General features: G+C 39.3%; 1 protein-coding gene across 1 annotated transcript in view; it reads right to left on the bottom strand.

Moving 5' to 3' along the window:
* Positions 1-22,918, bottom strand: part of MRAP2 (melanocortin 2 receptor accessory protein 2) — a 61,513-nt gene that overhangs the window by 18,181 nt on the left and 20,414 nt on the right. The window contains exons 2-3 of the mRNA XM_063443062.1: positions 15,858-15,991; positions 1,583-1,682 (exon numbers count right to left, since the gene is read on the bottom strand). Coding sequence (XP_063299132.1) covers positions 1,583-1,682; positions 15,858-15,984 — 227 coding nt within the window. The 5' untranslated portion in view covers positions 15,985-15,991. The remainder of the gene's footprint in view (positions 1-1,582; positions 1,683-15,857; positions 15,992-22,918) is intronic.

The following is a 22,918-nucleotide window of genomic DNA, read 5'->3' as shown; positions in this document are numbered from 1 at the left end:
GCACGTTCAGTCTAGCATGCTGCACTGTACTACCTTTATGTTTAACTGCCTGTATTCCTCATGTTATCTATAAAAAATGTGCTGTCTAAACTGCAAAATGTTATGAAAATGCGTGCAGAAGCTGTCGTGGCTCTGCGCGCTTGTTGTGAATCTGAGCACATGAAAAAAAAAAGAAAAAAACTAATATCTGTAATTCCAAGTCTGCAGCTTTATATGTCTGAGAGGGCTGTGTTGTTTTGGCTGGAAACAGGTATCCTGTGTGGGTACTGTATCACAAAATATATAGTTCTGGGGGACAGAGCCTGACTACCAAGATGTCCAGATGTCCCTCTGTAGCTCCTACTCGAACAAGCTAAATGTATGCTACTAGAGGGCCCTAAAGTGCGAGAATTTAGGCCTTACAGTCTGGGGCATCTTACAGAGCAGTGATCCTATCTGATCTTAAGGCTTGTTGAGCCAGCTATGCCGGCGGAGAGGAGATGCGGACGATCTCTTGACGCTGAGCCTGCACCTCTGCCCAATTAACATCCCACCCCCTTCCTCCCCCTTTGGACTGGTGGGGGATATTCCAGTCCCCATTTGTGGCTGCCAGATCCTGTGGCGGAGTCCCTTTGACGTCGCCTTGAGCACCGCGTGTTGTAACCAAGATGGCCGCTGCTTTGAAGCTGCAGCTCAGCTGACCAGGCCTTGTGGGCAAAGAGGGTACTGTACTAAATTTTTGGAAGGCTGCCCTGCAGTTGCCTACAATCAGCGTGGACTCGTTCCTGTTGAACTTCGACCGCATATGCGCATCCTTCTGGGTGAAGCTTGAAACACGAAGCCCTATGCACCGAGTGGAGGCACCACGGGTCCGCTCTGCGGGCCAGCGTTGCCTGAATGAGTATCCCACACATGCTCCCAGAGGGGTGCCAAGGAAGAGACGGCGCAGGCAGCCGACGCGGAAGAACCCTCTCCCATTGCTCTGACACCTACACCTGTTACACCCCGACCCAAAATTGAGCACAGCATCCCAGGTCTATGCGGTCGGCTGACAAGAGCCACTGCTGGCCATCAGTATGTGACACTGAAGAAGCTATTACTGAACATCATGAAAGCATGGGCTGGCTGGAAAAGCACCATTTGCATTGGCTTGGAGTGATGGCGGCTGGAACTCTCCATCTATGGGTATCGGCTGACTGACCCCACTAATCCTTTCTGCTGCATGGCGAGTCCACTCATAGCCATACATTGTTTATTGCCTACAATATCTTTGCTGTTTTCTGTTATGTTTCATTTTACACTCCTGTCATAGATAAATCAAACCCAGTGGTTGAAATTTACTATGGTTCTCTGCCACAGCTTCTATTACTCTTTTTCTGCTTAACCCACATAGAGCTGTATTCCTGATATTTACTGTCATTTACTACAAAAAGCGCAGATTCCTAGACATTTCATGTTATACATACAACCGTTCTTGTTGTTTACAATCTTTAGAAATTTATCTGTAACTCAGTATGCCATTCTATGCACTACAAAATAAAGAATATATAAAATAAAATATACTTCTTTACAATTTATTTTAGTTTTTTTCTTTTTGACTTACTCTTGATGAGGGGCTCCTGTTTTTGTTAACAAAGTCAGAACAAAAAACATAAAAATGACAAAGACTGCTAAGCCAACCCAGAATCCAATCACAATTGAATCTGCAAAACAGAAATGGTGGTTATTTTATATGCTTAAAATACTTTCCACTATATTTATATACCATTTTAGAGAGACAGACAGGTGCACAAATATAAACAATACCTTTATATGTAAGTTAATTCCATTATTCACTGTTCATGGACTAACTACTTGGTAAATTTATTGTTATTGAACAAACAGTTATTTATGTACTTGTATGATGAATAAATCTATATTCTGTCTTTATTATTATGTAATATTATTGATGATGATATTGCATAATGTACATCATCAATTTAAAGGAATGCTCCAAGCACCATAATCACTTTATCTCAATGAAGTGTTTATGGTGCCTGGAGTCTCCTGGTTTAGCGTAGAAGTTATATCTTCAGGTGCCCATCAGGGTGCCTTTTTTCTGGTACTCAACTAATGTGGAATATTCCCTGCTTCCAGTCTTATATTTTAGCAAGAGACAGAGTATGGCCTTTCAAGATTGCGATCATTGGTTGAAACAAATGACACTGGGTTCCAGGGTCTTCTGACCAGGGCCGGCGCAACCATTAGGCGAACTAGGCTTTTGCCTAGGGCACCGGCCTGCTGGGGATGCCCACCATGATGTTTCCTGGTGGGCTGTCCCTTTCTGGGGCCGCAGCACTGGTCGAGCGGCTCTTGAGCCGGCTCCCCCCGAGACGCGGTCCGATCCTCACGGCGCCCAAAGGTGGGGGCGCCGAGAGGACCCTGTCACGGTGGACCAGGAGGTGGCCATCTATCCACCTCAGGGCGCCCCGAAGCTGTGCTAGAGCAGGCACCTGCTTACCTTAATGGCAGGTGCCTGCTCTGCTAACAAATGCCAGTGATCAGCGTAGAGGGGTAAGGAGAATCCAGGTTGCGAGGGAGGCTGTTCTTGCAGCCTCTCTCTCCTCCCTCGCACGCCCTCTGTGATGCCAGGAGCCGGAATATGGCGTAATTCCGGCCCCGGCATACTAAACAGCATGCTGGAGGAGTGAGGAGCTGCCTCACACTTGACCCCAGGGAGGTAGGGAGGCTGGATGGGCCTCAATAAATAAAATTGTTTGAGTCTGTGTGTCAGTTAGTGTGAGTGTGTTTGACTGTTAGTGAATGTGTGTGTCTGTCTGTGTGTCAGTAAATGTCTGCCTGAGTGTGTGTGTCAGTGAGTTAATGTATGTATGTGAGTGTCTGCCTGTGTGTGTGTCTGTCAGTGAGTGTTTGACTGACAGTGACACACACACACAGGCAGATACTGTCAGTGAGGGTGTGTGTTTGTGTGTGTCTGTCAGTAAATGTCTGCCTGTGTGTATGTGAGTGAGTGTCTGCCTGTGTGTGTGTATGCCTCTGTGTGTGTCTCTGTTAGTGAGTGTTTGACTGTCAGTGTGTGTGTCTGTCAGCGAGTGTCTTCCTGTATGTGTGTATGTCTGTCAGTGAGTGTTTGCCTATGTGTGTGTCTGTTAGTGAGTGAGTGAATGTCTGTCACCGGCCCTGCTTTTGACACCATATACCACAAAGGTGGGCTGTAGTGGTGCTTGATGTGTTCATTTAACCCAATTGAAAACCGTATAACATTGGAAGGTAAGACAATGCCAGGAGACTCCAAGCACTATAAATACTTTTGTTTTCAGGTGAAGTGTTTGAGGTGTGTAATGGATGCATGTGAGGGTGGCTGATTGTGGTGTTGTTAATAAAAAGTACTTGGTAGTGAAGTAATTGTATTTGTCCCCATTGACAAAAGAAGATACATAAGCATGAAACAAGTTTACACTATTTAACACTACCAAGAAAAGGTTAAAAAGCAACCAGTTTGAATTGTGAAAGGATGAGCAAGACATTGCTTTGTAGCATGCAGCAATATAACCTTACTGTTATAAATAAATATAATGATTATCTGCCTCGTCAATATTTGAGTGCTGAAGCCTGAGCTGTTTGTCAGACACAAATTCAATATTTTGTTATCGAACAGTTTAACAATGATTACTGCTGAGAGCTTTGATTACATTTTTTTTTCTGAACAAACCTTATTTAATAAGTTACAATGTTATAAAATATTTAGTATAATACATCAGGTAAGTAAAACTTAAAGGGACACTATAGTCACCAGAACAACTACAGCTTAAAGGACCACTATAGTGCCAGGAAAACATACTCGTTTTCCTGGCACTATAGGGTCTCTAGGTCCCCCCCCACCCTTAGGGTCCCCCTCCCGCCGGTGGAAAGGGTTACATCGTACCTGTTTTCCCCCGCCGGGCTCCCTCGGCTTGGGGAACTCTCCTCCTCCTTTTTGCCATCATCGGCTGAATGCGCATGCGCGGCAAGAGCCGCGCGCGCATTCAGCCAGTCCATAGGAAAGCATTCACAATGCTTTCCTATGGACGCTGGCGTCTTCTCACTGTGAAAATCACAGTGAGAAGCGCGGAAGCACCTCTAGCGGCTGTCAATGAGACAGCGGCTGTCAATGCCACTAGAGGCTGGATTAACCCATAGGTAAACATAGCAGTTTCTCTGAAACTGCTATGTTTACAGCAGTCATGGTTAATCCTAGATGGACCAGGCACCCAGACGACTTCATTAAGCTGAAGTGGTCTGGGTGCCTATAGTGGTCCTTTAACCCCTTAACGCCGTTACGGCGTGCTATGCCGTCACGGGTTAAGTGGGCTTTAAAGCCGTTATGACGGCATAGCACGCCGTAACGGCTTGCAGCCCCAGGAGGTAAGATGTACTCAAAGAGCGATCACATGGCCCCCTATAGCTGGCTGTGGATCTGCCAGCAGGGGGACTGTTTGAAATATCAGACAGTCCCCCTGCTGGTGGGAAGTATAAAAAATAAATAAAATACAAGTGTAAAAATAAATTAAATATATTTTTACATATATATAATATGTATATATATTATATATATAATATATATACATATTATATATATGTAACGTCATACAAAGTGTATTTTAATATTAATATAAGTATATATATTAATATTAAAATACACTTAGAATGACGTTACATATATATAATATGTATATATATTATATATATAATAGATGTACATATATATATATTATATATAAATACGTATAATTAAAATAATAAATAAATAAAATAATAAAATAAATAAATAAAATATTGAAACAAAATTTAATATAAATTATATATGCATATGTAATTTCATTCTAACTGTATTTTGTTATTAATATATATATATCGGTAACAAAATACACTTAGAATGACATTCTATATATATCTATATATATATAAAATACAAATAACCGCAAATATATATATATAGATAAATACATATAATTACATAAAAGATTACATTAGTATACACGTAGAATTTAAATACCTATAAATGCATATATATTAAAATTCTACATGTATATTTAAATAATCTTTTAACGTAATTATGTGATTTGATTAATTAAAATTTGATTGACATGCCTGGCAACACAGGGAGAAAGTGCAGCGAATTTAATTCGCAAGCACTATATTTGACCCTGTAACTCTCCAAGACACCATAAAACCTGTACATAGGGGGTACTGTTTTACTCGGGAGACTTCACTGAACTCAAATATTCATGTTTCAAACTGGTAAATTGTATTACAACGATGATATTTTAAGTAAAAGTGACGTTTTTTGCATTTTTTACAAGCGAACGGCACTTTTATGGTCTATATTATTGTTGTAATATGTTTAACTGTTTTAAAACACTAATATTTGTGTTTAGTGAAGTCTCCAGAGAATAACAGTACCCCCCATGTACAGGTTTTATGGTGTTTTGGAAAGTTAGAGAGTCACATATAAGGCTTGCATTTCATTTTTTTCACATTGAAATTTGCCAGATTGGTTATGTTGCCTTTGAGAGCGTATGGTAGCCCAGGAATGAGAATTACCCCCATGATGGCATACCATTTGCAAAAGTAGACAACCCGAGGTATTGCAAGTGGGGTATGTCCAGTCTTTCTTAGTAGCCACTTAGTCACAAACACTGGCCAAATATTTGTTTTTTGCTTTTTTCACACAAAAACAAATATGAACGCTAACTTTGGCCAGTGTTTGTGACTAAGTGGCTACTAAAAAAGACTAAACATACCCCACTTTCAATACCTTGGCTTGTCTACTTTTTCAAATGGTATGCCATTATGGGGGTAATTCTCATTCCTGGGCTACCACACCGTCTCAAAGGTAACATTACCAATCTGGCAAATTTCAATTTGAAAATGTAATGTTCTATATTTGACCCTGTAACTTTCCAAAACAACATAAAACCTGTTAATGGGGGGTACTGTTGTACTCGTGAGACATCGCTGATTACAAATATGTGCATTTTTTTTGCAGTAAAACCTAACAGTATTATGACATTCACAGTTAAAATGTCAGACGGAAATGCAAATTTAAAAAAAAAATCTTATTTTCTCACATTTTTTTTACTTTTATTCATAATAAATGATGTTCCATATATGAATAGTTAATGATAGATTAAAGCCCTGTTTCTCCTGAACAAAATGATATATAATAAGTGTGGGTGCATATAATTTGAAAGAGGGGAACTACGGGTGAACAGACATATAGCGCAAATTCCAGTTTTTGTTTACGTTTTGTTTTGATCAGAACGTGCACTATTGACTCCGTCCTGAAGGGGTTAATGTAGTTGTTCTGGCAAGTATTATAGCTTCATTCAGGCATTTTCATGTAAAGATTGCCTTTTCAGAGAAAAGGCAGTGTTTACATTGTCCCTAGGAACACCTCCAAGTGGCCACTCCTTAGATGGCTACTGGCTTAGGGGGGAGGTCAAGCCACCTAAATGGTGGGTTTTCACTATAGGGTCAGGAATACATGTTTGTGTTCCTGACCCTATAGTGAGCCTTTAAATGTGAAGCACCTAAAGAATAATGCCAGTAGTGCATTATTCTGATAACAATAAAAAATAAAAAAATGTTGGAGAAACATGTATGGGTCAGTGAAACTGTATGTAGGCGAGCATCAATGAGTGTGTGTCAGAGTGCACTCATTACTCAAAAAGAGAATAAGATATTGAAATTATATATATTTTTAAATGATATAAAAAATATATAGTTTTCTCATTTATGTGATTTATGACAGTATTATGCATTTATACATGTATTCACATATATATCAGGGTATTTCTGTGGTGTTTGTGTTTAGATGTAATTTTACTCATTTACTGTACCCACACATATATTATATTCTCGCCATTAAATGGTCTTTCTAAAGATTCCATTATTTTCATCATATCATATCATTTACTATAAATAAAATTATAAAACATTAAATATTTTTTAAACACACACTTTTTCTAACTTTAACTCACAAAATCTGTTACGCATCTACAATCGCCAAAAAACACCCGTGCTAAATAGTTTCTAAATTTTGTCCTGAGTTTAGAAATAACCAATGTTAACATGTTCTTAGCTTTTTTTTGCAAGTTATAGGACTATAGGTACAAGTAGGACATTGCTGTTTCAAAATATATATTTTTAAAATGTATCAATAGATAGTGACATTGTAACACTGTTATCTGTCATAAATCTCTGAATCACACCACACATTTACATTTTTAAAGTAGACAGCCCAGGGTATTCAATATGGAGTATGTCCAGTCTTTTTTAGTAGCCACAAACACTGGCCAAAGTTATATTTGTTTGTGTGGTAAAAATGCCAAATACAATTATGTACGATAATTTTGGCCAGTGTTTGTGACTAAGTGGCTACTAAAAAAGACTGAACATACCCCATTTGCAATACTTTGGGTTGTCTACTATTGCAAATAGTATGCCATCATGGGGGTAATTCTCATTCCTGGGCTACCATACTCTCTCAAATGCAATATAACCAATCTGGCAAATTTCAATTCGAAAAAACTGAAAATCAAGCCTTATATTTGACCCTGTTACTTTCAAAAACAATATAAAACCTGTACATGTGGGGTACTGTTGTACTCGGGAGACTTCACTGAACACAAATATTATTGTTTCAAAAGAGTAAAATGTATCACAACAATGATATCATTAGTGAACCTGCCGTTTGTGTGTGAAAATTAAAAAAAAAACTACTTTCACTGACAATATCATCCCTGTGATATGTTTTACTGTTTTGAAACACTAATATTTGTGTTTAGCGAAGTCTCCCGAGTGAAACAGTACTCCCCATGTACAGGTTTTAGGTTGTCATGGAACGTTACAGGGTTAAATACAGTGATAGCAAATTAAATTCTCTGGACTTTCGGCCTGGGTTGTCAGACAAGTCCCTCAAATTGCAATCAAAAAATTACTTAAAGGATCACTTTAGTGCCAAGAAAACAAACTAGTTTGTGCATTCAAACTAGCGTGTGCATTCAAACCGCCCATAGGAAAGAATTACTCAATGCTTTCCTATGGACGTCAGCGTCTTCTCACTGTGAGAATCGTGGAAGCGGCCTCTAGTGGCTGTCAGTGAGACAGCCACTAGAGGCTGGATTAAGCCTCAGTGTAAGCATAGCAGTTTCTCTGAAACTGCTATGTTTTCAGCTGCAGGGTTAAAACCTAGAGGGACATGGCACCCAGACCACTTCATTGAGCTGAAGTGGTCTGGGTGCCTATAGTGGTCCTTTAATTATGTACAAATATTACATAAATATGCACATAGAATTTAAATATATATACATATTTCTATATTTGAAGTGTACATGTATATTTATGAAATTATTTATGTAATTCTGAATATGGATATATATGGTATTATTCTAATTTATTTATACATACATAGATATATATAATTTCAGTCTAAGTGTATTTTGATATAAATATACATATATATATTAATATCAAAATACAGTTAGAATAAAATTACATATGTATATATTTTATTTGTAAAAATTTTTGATTTACTTATTTATATTTTATTATATATTTATTATATATACATGTGTAATTTAATTATACATGTGTTTTTTTAATATATGTATATATATATTTATTTATTTTTTATTATTATTATTTTTATTTATTTTTTAATTTATTAACATTTTTTATTTTAACATAAGCAGGGAGACTGCCTGTCAGTTTAGGCAGTCCCCCTGCAGGCAGCACTATAGACAGGGCCGTCTTTACCGCGGGGCAAATGGGGCAGCTGCCCCGGGCCCAGTTCCTCCTGGGGGGCCCGGAGCAGCTGCACCGTGGGCCTCGCTGGCCTCAAGCATTTCTGCCGGTGCAGCCGTGCACTAAGGAGGCCCACTGGGTGGCCCATGCACTAAGGGCCACCAAGTGGGCTTCTGTCAGCAGGGGCCCGGTTCTGCAATCTGGCGCTTTAAGAGCGCGACCAGGCCCTCTTGCTTTTCGGCAGCCGGCTGGGAGGAAGTGACGCCTGTGGCAGTCACTTCCTCCAATAATGAGAGGAGCGCGCGGGAGGGGGAAGAGGCAGAGCGGTGGGGGTCTGGGCCGAGCTAGCCAGACCCCAACTCCCAGCACCTTCAGCCACAAGTGGGAAAGCCACCCTCCAAGGTAGGAAGGGTGGGTTTAATAGTGTAAATTTTGTGTGTGTATCTGTGAATGTGTCAGTATGTCTGTCAGTGTATGTCTGTCAGTATATGTGTGTCAGCATGTCTGTTAGTGTATGTGTCACTGTGTGTCCATATGTATGTCAGTGTGTGCATGTCTGTATCAGTATGGGTCTTTGTGTCAGTATGTTGGTGTGTGTGTTGGTGAATGTGTCAGCATGTCTGTCAGTGTGTCTGTCTGGGTGCCTATAGTGGTCCTTTAATTATGTACAAATATTACATAAATATGCACATAGAATTTAAATATATATACATATTTCTATATTGGAAGTGTACATGTATATTTATGAAATTATTTATGTAATTCTGAATATGGATATATATGGTATTATTCTAATTTATTTATACATACATAGATATATATAATTTCAGTCTAAGTGTATTTTGATATAAATATACATATATATATTAATATCAAAATACAGTTAGAATAAAATTACATATGTATATATTTTATTTTTAAAAATGTCAGGTGTGTATATGTGTGTCTGTGTAACTGCATGTGTGTCAGTGTTTGTATATTTGTGTATGTCAGGATGTGTGTCAGTGTGTAGCTGTATGTTGTCTTTGTGTGTTTCAGTGTATCTGTACGGTCTCAGTATGTGTGTCAGGTTGTGTATTTGTGTGTCAGGTTGTGTGCATATCTACGTGTGTGTTTGTGTGTGTATTTGTGCATACATCTCAACATTCACACGCTAACACAAATACACCCCTGCATTCAAGCTTCAGCACAACATACAAATACATATCTGTGTTAAACACCAACATTATATGTATACACACCCCTGCATTCAAAAACCAACACTACACATAAATGCATGCTTACATTCAAACGCCAACACCACATACAAACATATTCCATACAAAAACCTGTTTACATTGATACACACAAAAACTGCTTAGGGTTAAATAAAAACCTGCAAACATGGGTAAATGGGAGAGCCCCAGCTGTCAAGGCATTGCTGGAGTCGCACGAAAGATGGGGATCTACCTTTTAAACATCCTTGCAATAGGGAGGCCCAAAAAAATATTCTTGCACCTCTCTACTTTAGGTAGCCACTGCGTTAAGGGTGATAACGTGTTTACACGCTTGGGGAGGGGTACAGGGTCCGGGGGGCCCAAGCAAATGCTTTGCCCAGGGTCCAATCAATATTAAAGACGGCCCTGACTATAGACGCCTATTGCGGCCATGTGACCGCTCTTTCAGCAAGATCACATAGCCCGTGGGGGCCTAATTTGCAGAGTGGGAACTGTCTGGGCTGTCAGGCAGTCCTCCAGACCGGGAGCAACACCGATCACCAGCGGGGGAACAGCGGCAATCAGGTAAGTAATAAGGATGGCTCATATTTGCCACGGACGTACTAGGTACAACTGCAGTCCTTAACCCCTTAAGGACACATGACATGTGTGAGATGTCATGATTCCCTTTTATTCCAGAAGTTTTGTCCTTAAGGGGTTAAGGGGTAAATATATGTGTGTATATAATTTTATTAAATATGTTTATTTTTGGCAGATTAGATGGGCCGAATGGTTCCTATTTGCCGTCACATTCTATGTTTCTATGTTTATAATACATAACCTTGTTTTAAGTGTTTATTAACACAGAGATCTCAAAAACTAGCCTTTCCTTTGAAATGTCCTATTATCTCATGGGGATAATTAGCTCAACCGGATTCACATTTCCCAGTCAGGTTATTAATAGTACCGTATATACTCAAGTATAAGTCGACCCGAATGAAAGCCGAGGCCCCTAATTTTACCACAAAAAACATAAAATTAGATCCCCCCAAAATTAAATTAATTGAATATTTATTTACAGTGTGTGTATATAATGAATGCAGTGTGTGTATATAATGAATGCAGTGTGTGTGTGTGTGTAATATATAAGAATAAAAAGGTATAAACAATATACCAGCGAGTGGAGCGCTATAATGAATATTAATATAAATAATGAGGGGGTATACTCACCCCTCCAACATAGTGATACAATGTGTCCAAATGTACATACAAAGTAAAACAACAAAAAGAGAGAATATAGTGCAGATGGTTTACAAAAATAAAAAATGAATAATAGTAGCAATTGGTTGAAACCACTCACGTGGGTTGGAGCCTATAAGCTATTGGCTCCGTAAGTGACTCCTTTTTGCTCTTGAGGCAGCAACACACCCCTTTATCCCAAACGATGTTCTCCCGAAGATATGGAACAAGCAGAGAGAGAGAACCTCATAGGTGGTATTGTACAGATAGTATATACAAAATAGTGAGATAGTAATGGTTATGCTCACCTTAGACAGAGCCTTGAATTCCTGGCTCTGAGGTTTGTTGGCAATATGCTACTGAGGAAGCTCATACAAGAGTGAAACGCGTTTAGCTGGAGTTTGGACTTTTATACTTGGACTTTCTACCATTTAGCTTATATGCTTTTGAGAAGTCTTAATATTGTTTTTATTATTATTTTTTATCTCTACAATAAATCGTTATTTTTTTATATTAGTCCATATAGTCCTTTCTAGCCTCCAGGAACACTATGTGGGGAATGCTATCCCAATAAATTAGCATATTGCCAACAAACCTCAGAGCCAGGAATTCAAGGCTCTGTCTAAGGTGAGCATAACTATTACTATCTCACTATTTTGTATATACTATCTGTACAATACCACCTATGAGGTTCTCTCTCTCTGCTTGTTCCATATCTTCGGGAGAACATCGTTTGGGATAAAGGGGTGTGTTGCTGCCTCAAGAGCAAAAAGGAGTCACTTACGGAGCCAATAGCTTATAGGCTCCAACCCACGTGAGTGGTTTCAACCAATTGCTACTATTATTCATTTTTTTATTTTTGTAAACCATCTGCACTATATTCTCTCTCTTTGTTGTTTTACTTTGTATGTACATTTGGACACATTGTATCACTATGTTGGAGGGGTGAGTATACCCCCTCATTATTTATATTAATATTCATTATAGCGCTCCACTCGCTGGTATATTGTTTATACCTTTTTATTCTTATATTTTGCACTTTATTGTGGATTAAGGTATTCCACTTTTTGTGTTGAGCTGCTTTTATTCAGGCACTTTAGTATATCACTCACTATCTCAGTAAGGGATAGTTATTGTTTTCTCTGTGTGTGTGTGTGTGTGTGTGTGTGTGTGTGTGTGTATAATGAATGCAATGTGTGTGTGTATAATGAATGCAGTGTGTGTGTGTTTGTGTAGTGTTTGTAAACTGGGTGAGGGGAGGGCATTTTTATTTTAATTTTTTAATTTGAATATTTATTTTAATATTATTATTATTTTATTTTAATATTTGTATTATTTTTGTATTGAATTGTTTTTTTTGTCACCCCTCCCTGCTTGTTGCCTGGCCAGGGAGGGGGGCTGTGTAATTCCCTGGTGGTCCAATGGATGGGCTGTGCTGTGGGGGGGCCGGAGCAAGCTGTTACTTACCTTTACAGCAGCTCCGGTCAGCTCCCTTCACCTCCGTGCAGCTCCCCTGTCAGCTCTGAGCAGAACGAAGCTGACAGGGGAGCTGCACGGAGGTGAAGGGAGCTGACCGGAGCTGCTGTAAAGGTAAGTAACAGCCCCCAACCTTGTAATGAGCCCGGCGGTCCTGGTCTGTATTAAGGCAATGTAAGTTGTCATAATACAGACACTCACTTGAGTATAGGCCGACTGGGGTTTTTTCAGCACAAAAAATGTGCCGAAAAACTCGGCTTATACTCGATACGGTACCTGTAAATTTATAGCTCTGTGTGTTTGTTTCCCATTAGTGTAAATCATTTGTAAATACATTGTAAATACATTTTCTGTGTGTGTGCTGTTGTCTTGTAAGGAAAGCTGAGAGCTCTGAAATAAAGTGGATTCTACAGAGTTGCCGGCAAGAAATTTCTTGTTTCTTTGCTGAGGTCTTGGAAGTCTTGAGTCCATGCATGTTTAAGTTATGCTACAGAACCATATTCATTGAAGGGTATTGTCAGTGGAACAAGTTATTTAGTATATTCTGCAACAGCCGGAAAATACAACTACAGTATATCTTGTGTTGCCGGTGAGTCCGCTACCAAGCAACCATAACCTTGGGGCTCAGTTGAGCAGTTAGCATTGCAAATTAGGTATAGAAACACACGGATTACAGCAGGCCAGAGATACCAGGGCCATATTGTCACAAATAGGATTCAGGAATAAAAATCAAAAACCTCTTCATTGTAATCAGGCGTGCAACAGCATACAGTCAACTATTATTATTATTACTGGTATTTTTATAGCATTAGCATATTCCGTAGCGCTTTACAATATTATCAGAGGGGGAGATTTAATAATAAATGAGACAATTACAAAAACTTAGAGGAACGATAGGTTGAAGAGGGCCCTGCTCAAACGAGTTTACAGTCTATAAGAGGTGGGGCGTAAAACACAACAGGAGGTAGCAATCAAACAAGGTGGGAGTGAAGCAGAGCTGGGGGAGAGAATGGAGTGTTGTCCCTTAGGAGGACTGAAATCCTGCATTGCCTGCAAGGTCCCCTTGCTCAAGAAAGCGCATGTGCAAGCCGTCTAAAGTTTGCCAATTAACATCTGAATGATTCAGAGGAAAACTGGGTGAAAGTGTTTTAGTCAGATAAGCCAAAAATCAAGCTCTTTGGCATCAACTCAACTCACCGTGTTTGGAGGAGGAGGAATGCCTATGACCCCAAGAACACCATCCCTGCAGTCAAACATGGAGGTGGAAACATTATGCTTTGGGGGTGTTTTACTTATTTCACTCATTGACATGCAAATGAATTTATAACTTTTTTGACATGTTTTTCTGTATTTTTGTATTTTGGTATTCTGTCCATCACTGTTAAATACACCTACCAATAACATTATGTTTATTGGATGGTTCCAGGAAATGATTAATGAGCTGGTTTAAATGTTATTTTAATTAAAATTACATGAGAATAGGTATTATATGCCTAGGAGGATCTAGCCAGCATTGAAAGGGTTATTAGTTAACTGCTAGCCACAGTTGTATGGCCTTTCCCTGAGCTGTGTGAAAGGAAACTTTCTTTGTCTCTGAAGCACCCTCATTAATCTTACTAAGTGACAGTTGATGTGTTAACCATTGGAATGTGTATTGCCATTGTATTGCATACTATGTTATACTAAATATTCATTGATTATTATCATGCATGTTACATATTATTATTTAAATTGTCACAATAAATTGTATCTATTTTTATAACAAATTGTGATTTTATTTGTATGGAATACATTTCACTTACATGATAACGATCTTTGGGATCTAGAGAGTTGAAATAGTGGGCAATTCTCAACCGTTTACTATTATCATCCCATAAATATCCCCACATTACCTTTTAAGTTCAGGACAGGTGGTTTTTATAGCACTAAAATGTTTGCATCCATAAAATGTGGCTAAAATATAAATTTTCATAGTTTCTTAGATAAAGATAACTCTTACATAAAGTTAGTTTTCCAACAAAGTGTGTAGAATATTTGTGTTCAATTAAATAACAGATAATAAAAAAGACAGACTAGTGTGAAGTGACAGAACCTCACCTAAATTAAGTTATGGTGCCAGGAGGCCACCAGGTAAGTGTTCCTACCTCAAGAACAGTTTAATCAGTAAGTTGTCCCAGTGGCGATGCCCACTCCCCTCCAGACGGCATCCAGATTTTGAAATTTCACTTTCAGGAAGCATCGAGTGCCGCCAGGTAGGCACATTGCTTATTGGCTGAGAGCATTCAGCTTATGCTTTCAGCCAATCAGTGACTCACCGTTCACAAAACTGGCTCGGAAAGAAACGTACCGTACTCAGGACTTGCTCCCCTCTCCTTATTGGTTAGAATTACCACTAATAAAACCCTAACACAAAGCAAAATACATACATGGAATCCTTACCTAGACGACACTGGTTACCACACCTCATCGAATGTCACAGCTCCCTCATGATCAATAAAACGTGTTTGACTAGTCTGCTTAACCAGCTGAAAGCACATGTGCATTCACTGAGCCGGTAAGGGGAGGGGGGGTTTGGGGGTTAAGAGGGGAGTGGATATAAATGAAAAAAAAAACAGCTGAACATATAGAGGATAGTGAGGTGCAGATGGAGAAGAGGCATTCAATGAGGGAGGTAGGGGAGATCCACACTTCCTCTCGTGCTGCCTTCAAGGATATAAGCTCTGTATGTTTATTGCCAGCATGGGTGACGGGTGTATTTTTTGCACAGAATTGATATTACACAGTCCAGAACAGAGTTCCGGGCTGCCCAAGTCACATCAGCCAAGGTGCAACTAGCCACTGGCAAAAAAAAGTGCAAATATCTCAGGATGTGCAGAACCACCATGGCCACTTTTGAAAACAGAAGTGGTAATTGTGGTCAGAGTAAACCTTTAAGTTAACTCAGTGTTTCACACTTGTTACCATACAAGGTCAAATGCCCTAACAGGGTTGTCCACCATAAACAAGGAATTGACAAAGACATTTTAGATTGTTGGAGAAATTATCACATTATCACATATTCCATCTTCGCTACTTTAGCCTAAAATTAGTCAGTTCTTCACAAATCAAATGTTATTAATTCTGTCAGCATCAAATATTTCAAATATCTTGATGTTATCTCTAGATATGTCATATACTTACATTTATGAGCCTTCAATCCTTCAAAAGAAACAGGTGCATAATCATAGTATTCATATTCCCAAGTGTAGTGTGGACTGTGCGATGGCTTATTGGATGTTCTGTTGTTATAAACACTGTTTTCAGACATAGCTAACCTAAGGGAAAACCATAGACAATATATCAAAACAGCAGCAAAATGTACATAACATATCTTTAAAATGTCTGCGCTTTCTTATTTTTTCATATAGAACAGGTGTTCTCAACCTTTAGATTTGATTTTATTAAGAAACAGAACACAGTTAAAATGGTAAATACTTAGTACGTCAGAGTGTGCTTTTGATGCAGATTTTAACAAAAGAGCAATCTATAGGACAATTTGTTTTGGAGAGGTTCAAGAAGACAGTGTGTTCTGCATGGATTGATGAACACAGTAAACATTAAGTCAACATCGTTAGATGTTAAGGATGTTGACTTAATAATTTGAGCTCTGTGTTTGTTCCACCACAATAATTTAAGGTTTTCTCTTTAAGTGCACCCACACACATTATATAGTGTTCTTGTTTAACCCCTTAAGGACCAATCTTTTGGAATAAAAGGGAATCATGACATGTCACACATGTCATGTGTCCTTAAGGGGTTAAAGGACAAGGATGATTTTCTTTTAATATCCTATAAAAAATCCCTCACACAACATTTGCAGGTTTATTAATTAAATACCATATTTTGTCTGGATGTACAAAATCCTATACAAGGCATAGGATTCACAAAGTACTAATTTTAAACTGAATATGGACCAATTGAATCCAAAAGGATGCGCACTTACATGAGTCTTATTGGCCCCATGGGCTTTTTATAAAAAAAAACATTTTTTAAGTATTTATTGTGGTGGCAGGCAGGCTGGCTGGCTGGCTACCACGCACAGGTGTGTTTTTTTCTTTTATGGAGAATGTGTATTTTTTTTGATACAGAAATAACAAGTATACCAAGCATACAAATACTTTAATATGTGCACAACATGACTAAAATCCAATGTTCAATTGAGAACAAACAAAAAGAAGGAACAGTGTAGCTATATTATTAAATATGTAACAATATATATAGTGATAAAGTGCAGAGTGAGATCCGTGAAGAAATCTATATTTCCCCTAGAGAAGTGTTGTGTGCAACAAAAAAATTATGTTTAGTTATGGGCCCCCGGGGTGTAGAGCAGGCTGGGCCAGTGCTCCACTCCGCTGTTTATTGGGAGACATAAGTCCAGACCAGATATTCGGGCTGTCTCCAGCCTATTGCTCAGCTGGAGGCAATTAGATACAGCAGTGGTAATAAAACCCCTCCAGGCTAGGCAGGTGGGGGGGTTGCTGGTTACCTCCCTGAAAGCAGGTAGGAGAGATGCTGTTCTCTCCTGTGAGAAAGTTGGAAAGCAGTAGGCTGGCTTGGAACACTGGAAGTTCAGAGAGTCAAGAGTCAAGGTGACTGAGCACTGGGCTGCAGGAAAAATTAAAGGACCACTCTAGTGCCAGGAAAACATAATCATTTTCCTGGCACTAGAGTGCCCTGAGGGTGCCCCCACCCTCAGGGACCCCCTCCCGCCGGGCTCTGGAAAGGGGAAAGTGTTAAAAACTTACCTTTTTCCAGCGGTGGGCGGAGAGCTCTCCTCCTCCGATCCTCCTCTTCTCCTCCCCGTCGGCTAAATGCGCACGCGCGGCACGAGCTGCGCGCGCATTCAGCCGGTCACATAGGAAAGCATTCATAATGCTTTCCTATGGACGCTTGCATGCTCTCACTGTGAAAATCACAGTGAGAATCACGCAAGCGCCTCTAGCGGCTGTTAATGAGACAGCCACTAGAGGAAATAGGGGAAGGCTTTACCCATTCACAAACATAGCAGTTTCTCTGAAACTGCTATGTTTATGAAAAAATGGGTTAACCCTAGAAGGACCTGGCACCCAGACCACTTCATTAAGCTGAAGTGGTCTGGGTGCCTAGAGTGGTCCTTTAACAACAGGTTGGTGATACCTACGTTTTTGTTAGCTTAGAACCCTTGATAAATAGGGAATAATAACGTTAGTTCGTGCTCATACGAGATAGGGTTTGATTTAAAGGGAAATCTGTTTGTTATGTTATTTTGTATTGTGTTACTGCCGCCTGAATGGACTTTTAAATAAAGGGCCTGAATTGAATTGGAACCAAAAGACTGCACATGTTGTTTTTACCGTAGAGGACCATGCAACTGACAAACAAGGATAACAATATATATAGTTATAATGTATATACTGACGTTTATACAATTTACATTTGCAAAATACACAAGAGTCAGAAGCATTATGCGGTCTGAGTGTTACGGTGGCAGGTAGGCATCACCCAGGCCAAGGGCTGGTCGCGATGGCCAAGGGCTGAAACCAATCGGGGAAATCAAGAGATTTTCCTGGCCGTTCCCCTTCAGGGTTGGTGCTGCCTGAGCGCCGGCACATAGAGGAAGTTCTGTGGCTGGTGGGAAGATCAAAGAGCTGAATATTTTTATAATTAAAAATGTAAATAGGAGAAATCCCTATTTACAGTTTCATTCCTGAGATATACATGTACAAGAATAACAGTGAACAATGAAGCATTACCAAGATGGACTGTCCCACCTGAAAATCCTAGAATCTAGAGACCTTCAATTGATCAAAGAAACAAGGAGTTGTTTGCTTTATATATAAAACCAACCTGTCTTTGGTTAAATAACATATATAACAAAGGAAGGTTGTTTAAGTTGATTCTAAGCTGACATCAGTATAGGATTAAAGGTCACTTCATTTATTTAACCAGGTCATCAATGATCTAATCAAGGTCTTCATACCTAGGGCACTAGTGCCATCTACTGATGAAAGTCCCTAAAGGCCTCATTAATAATTAAATATTAGGATACACCCATAATCAATCAAAAGACAGATTTTGATACCAGGTACCGCCCAGTTAAAAACAAGGGGCAGGAGCTGATAAGGGGGAGATCATGGTTAAATCGGGAGAAAAATAAATGGGTTGAAAAGAAAAAAACAAGATCAAAAATACCACCCTAAAGATCATCAAAATAGGATCCTGTAGGAGGCTGACTGATGGCACTAGACTGAGTTAGAGGCCGGAGAGGAGAATCCCAAATTAAATTAATTCATTATAAACTTTTGGTAATGTATAAAGGTTTCGCTCTATAAAAAGTTTATTTTAATAATAAAGAGAGACTATTAAATGCCCTATATTTCTATATTGTAAACTGATCCCATCCTATTGATGACACAGTTAAATCTCATTCTACCTGCAGTCTGAGTCAGATATAACTTAAGTTGGAACATCTATACGTATCTATATGTATATATACACACACACAGGCCATTAGAAACTTTATATATATTTTGGGTTATTGTAGTTAAACTGATTGGTATATACTTGGCAAGGTTTGATTGATATTTTATTTGATAAACCAACAAATGTTTCAGTAAATTAGTAGTATACCATATTGATAATTCTGTAGGCTGAGCACCACTGGAAATTGACATCTCCGTTTATTGTATATCACTGGTACAATAGAGAATGAAAGAAAGGAGTGGTTCTAATCCCTAAAGAGTAAATTAATTGACCTGTTGATTTGAAATCCTATATAGTATAGCAAATTCATTATAAATTGTTTTGTTGCTTTGCATTTAACAGTGTGTATTAATAACCCTGTATATATTTTAGGCAGTCTGTTTGTTTGTCATCTGCCATTCATAAGTGTTTATATTACCGCTTAAAACAAAAGAACTACAGGGTCCCTAAAGGCTCTGTGTGTGTGAATATCACCAGATATTATATCTATATTGCATGCATATACAACCTTAGATTACACCACCACACTACACATGGGCTGCCCTGAGGGGTATAAAACAGACATGCCCACTTTCAGGCCCTGCTCCTACTAAGGCTGCTCTGCCTTAAAATGCCTGGGCCAAATTTTTGTCCCAGTCCGGCCTTGCTCCTATTGGTACTCCTTGACTCAGTTATTGTTCCTTGCTTTACATGATTTCTAGTTTATATAGGGAATATAGTGCAGAAAACCACGAGAGGAACTTCAGTCCAATTCCCAGCAATCTCAGTGTTCCCACCATGAGTCCCCAGTCTATTCTGTCAATTGCTTTTTCTACATGCATTGACAAGAGCTAGGAGCCCACTGCCGCTCACTGCACTGATCAGATTAATGGTCCTGATTGTGTTATCATGGACTTGCAGCCTGGAACAAAGCCTGTTTGGTCAGCATGTATAATACTCAGGAGCAGCAGTGATATGCAGTTGGCAAGTATCTTGGAAAGAAGTTTAAGATCTACATTAAGGACTCATATTAGTCTATAAATTGAGCACAGAGTTCCTTGGGTTATGGTGTAATGTTTGCAGTTTTAAATTGTACCAAGGCGATGGGTCTTCCAGTATGGACCTGACTGTGTCTAGGAGCATGGAGTTCAACTCGGAATAAAAAGTTTTGTAATAGAGGATTGGGAGATCGTCGGAACCTGGTGATCTGCCAGTCTTAGAAGATGTAATGCTCGACTCGCATTTCTTGCGAGTCAAGCAAAGGGAGATGAAGTGTCCATTGAGGACTGTCTTGTGAGCCTCCCAACACAGCATTTTTTAAGCTCTTGGAGTTGTTTGTGGCAAAGTAGTCTGTTGGTACTTTTTGGGTCTCCACAACCACCAACTCTTACCACAGGACACGTTCAGAGGTCTAGTGAAGTCCATGCCCCAATGCATCAGTGTTGATTTGGCAGCATGAGAAAGATCTACACAATATTAAGCAGGTGATTTTAATGTTGTGGCTGATCAGTGTATGTATAGGACCTCTCTTGCCAGTCTAATACTTTTGACTTAGTAAGGGAGTTGCCTCTCTTAGCTCCCTGAATACTTCACCCACTTTTCCAGCATCTTATATCTCAATTTCTGTGTCCCTCCAGTGTACTGTTAAGCTACACCAGATTACTGGGGACAGTGGATGTTTATTGAATCACATCCTGGCTGAATCTATATGAATACCACAGCAACCCAAGACGCACCCCTCCTATTATTCATAATTGGGCTCAGTACCCACAACCATGTGATTAACAGGGCTACAGGTTATGTGACTTTTTCCTCCTCATATTGTAGCCAGACCTGCTTTCATGGTTCATCCTGCACCAATTCTTTCCCTAGCTGCTAATACTACTGTCATATTACCTAAAAAAATATGAGGACTATAAAGATGTGTTCAAGAAGAATAGTGCTGACAAACTACCACCCAGAACACCATAGGATTGCTCAATCAAACAAATATGTGGGCCCTAAATTTGTATGGCCACATATACCCTTTGGCAAACCTGAGCTCCAACATTTGAAAGAGTATATTAAAGAAAACCTAGCTTAAGGGTTTTATTCACCCCTTTACATCTTCGACAGGGGGCAAATATCATCTTTGAGGGCAAAAAGGATAGAGGTCTTCATCCTTTCATGGACTACAGCGCCCTCAAAAACAGTACTATAAAAGAGATGCCCTCTCCTGTTGATTCCAGAGATGTTAGTCAGCCTTTGAAATTTTACCATCTTAGGTAAAATTGACCTGCAAGAGCCTACAGTTTGGTCAGGGTTTGTGAGGGCAATGAATGGAAGATGGCACTACCATTACTGGTCATGCCTTTTGGTTTGTGCAATGCGTCAGCCACATTTAAGCACTTTCTGAACCATGTATTTTGAGAACTACTAGATACCTTTTTATAGTAATGTACTTTGATGACATCTTGATCTACTTTCCTTCACCAGCTGCAACATGCAGACCATGTGTGCACTCTACTAAAATACCTGCAAAAAGGAAATTATTCTAAGATCAATAAATGTATATTTGATGCCACCACAATTGAGTTCATGGGCTACGTTCTGTCCCCTAGTTGCATTCAAATGTATTCTCGCAAGGTACACCCAGTTTTGGACTGCCCTGTCCCCAAAGACAAGAAGGAAATCTAGCATTTCAAAAGTACTCACAGGTCAATTTACCCATCACTGCTCTCACCAAAAAACAAGATTGGTTCCTGCTGTCCACACAGGTGCAAGAGGCTTTTGAAAAACTGAAAACATTGTTCATCCAAGCATCCATCCTGAAACTTCAAAGGCCTTCTTCCTGGAAGTAGAAGCCTCCAACACTGCTAGCTTTTGCAGTGAGATGAAGAAAAGATCTTGTTGCATCCTGCAGCTTTCTATTCGAGGAAACTAAACCACACAGAATGAAAATATAGTGGGTGAAAGAGAACAGTAGACCACCAAATGTGCCCTGGAGGAGTGGCTTCACCTACTTGAGGAGGCAATGTATACAATCACCATCTATATTGATTGTGACGGACTGGACCTCATAACTGATTCTTGGAGGGGCATACTTGCCAGCCTCTTGCCCACAGACTACGGACCCTGTAAACTGTGATATAAAAGTCTCAGTTTGTCTATTTGAATTATATGGTTCGGTAATTGAGCAGCCGCACAAACCAGAGACCACCCTGGAGCTTGTTAAGCTTAATTGATACATTGTTGCAAATTCCACCGCAGTGGTCTAAGTGTTCGTCTGGGTGGCCACAATTCCTATGGACTACCACGAGGTGGTCGCATGGACCACCTCGTGCACGAGGATAAGAGAACATATTCTAAATATTAATAAGAAATACATGCAGCATACAGTATCGGCTCATTAGGGCAGTATCATAAAGCGGATATGAGCCTTTTAAATTTTAAAGCTATATGTAAAGTAAAGAAACATTGGAGAGGTGGAGACCACATTGGGCAATTGGGCATTCAAGAAATGAAATGGATATACAATTTAAACACCCTACAACCGCATGGTCTAAATGCAGAATTTGAACTGTACCATTTTCTGGGTTAAAAACTAGGGTGATTAGTCCATTTTTTAATCATCATTAATATTACCTGGAAGAAATAAGGAATCACTGTAAAGTTTAACTTGGGAAGAAACCCATAGCATCTTTGTCAGTATAAGAATTTTATAAAAAAAATAAATTTTTTAAGAAAAGGAAAGAAAGAGAAAGGAGGGGAAAAAAAGGGAA

Source organism: Pelobates fuscus, chromosome 2 (genome assembly GCF_036172605.1).
Source record: "Pelobates fuscus isolate aPelFus1 chromosome 2, aPelFus1.pri, whole genome shotgun sequence".
Taxonomy (NCBI): Eukaryota; Metazoa; Chordata; class Amphibia; order Anura; family Pelobatidae; genus Pelobates; species Pelobates fuscus.
This window is presented reverse-complemented; position numbering and strand designations above follow the sequence as displayed.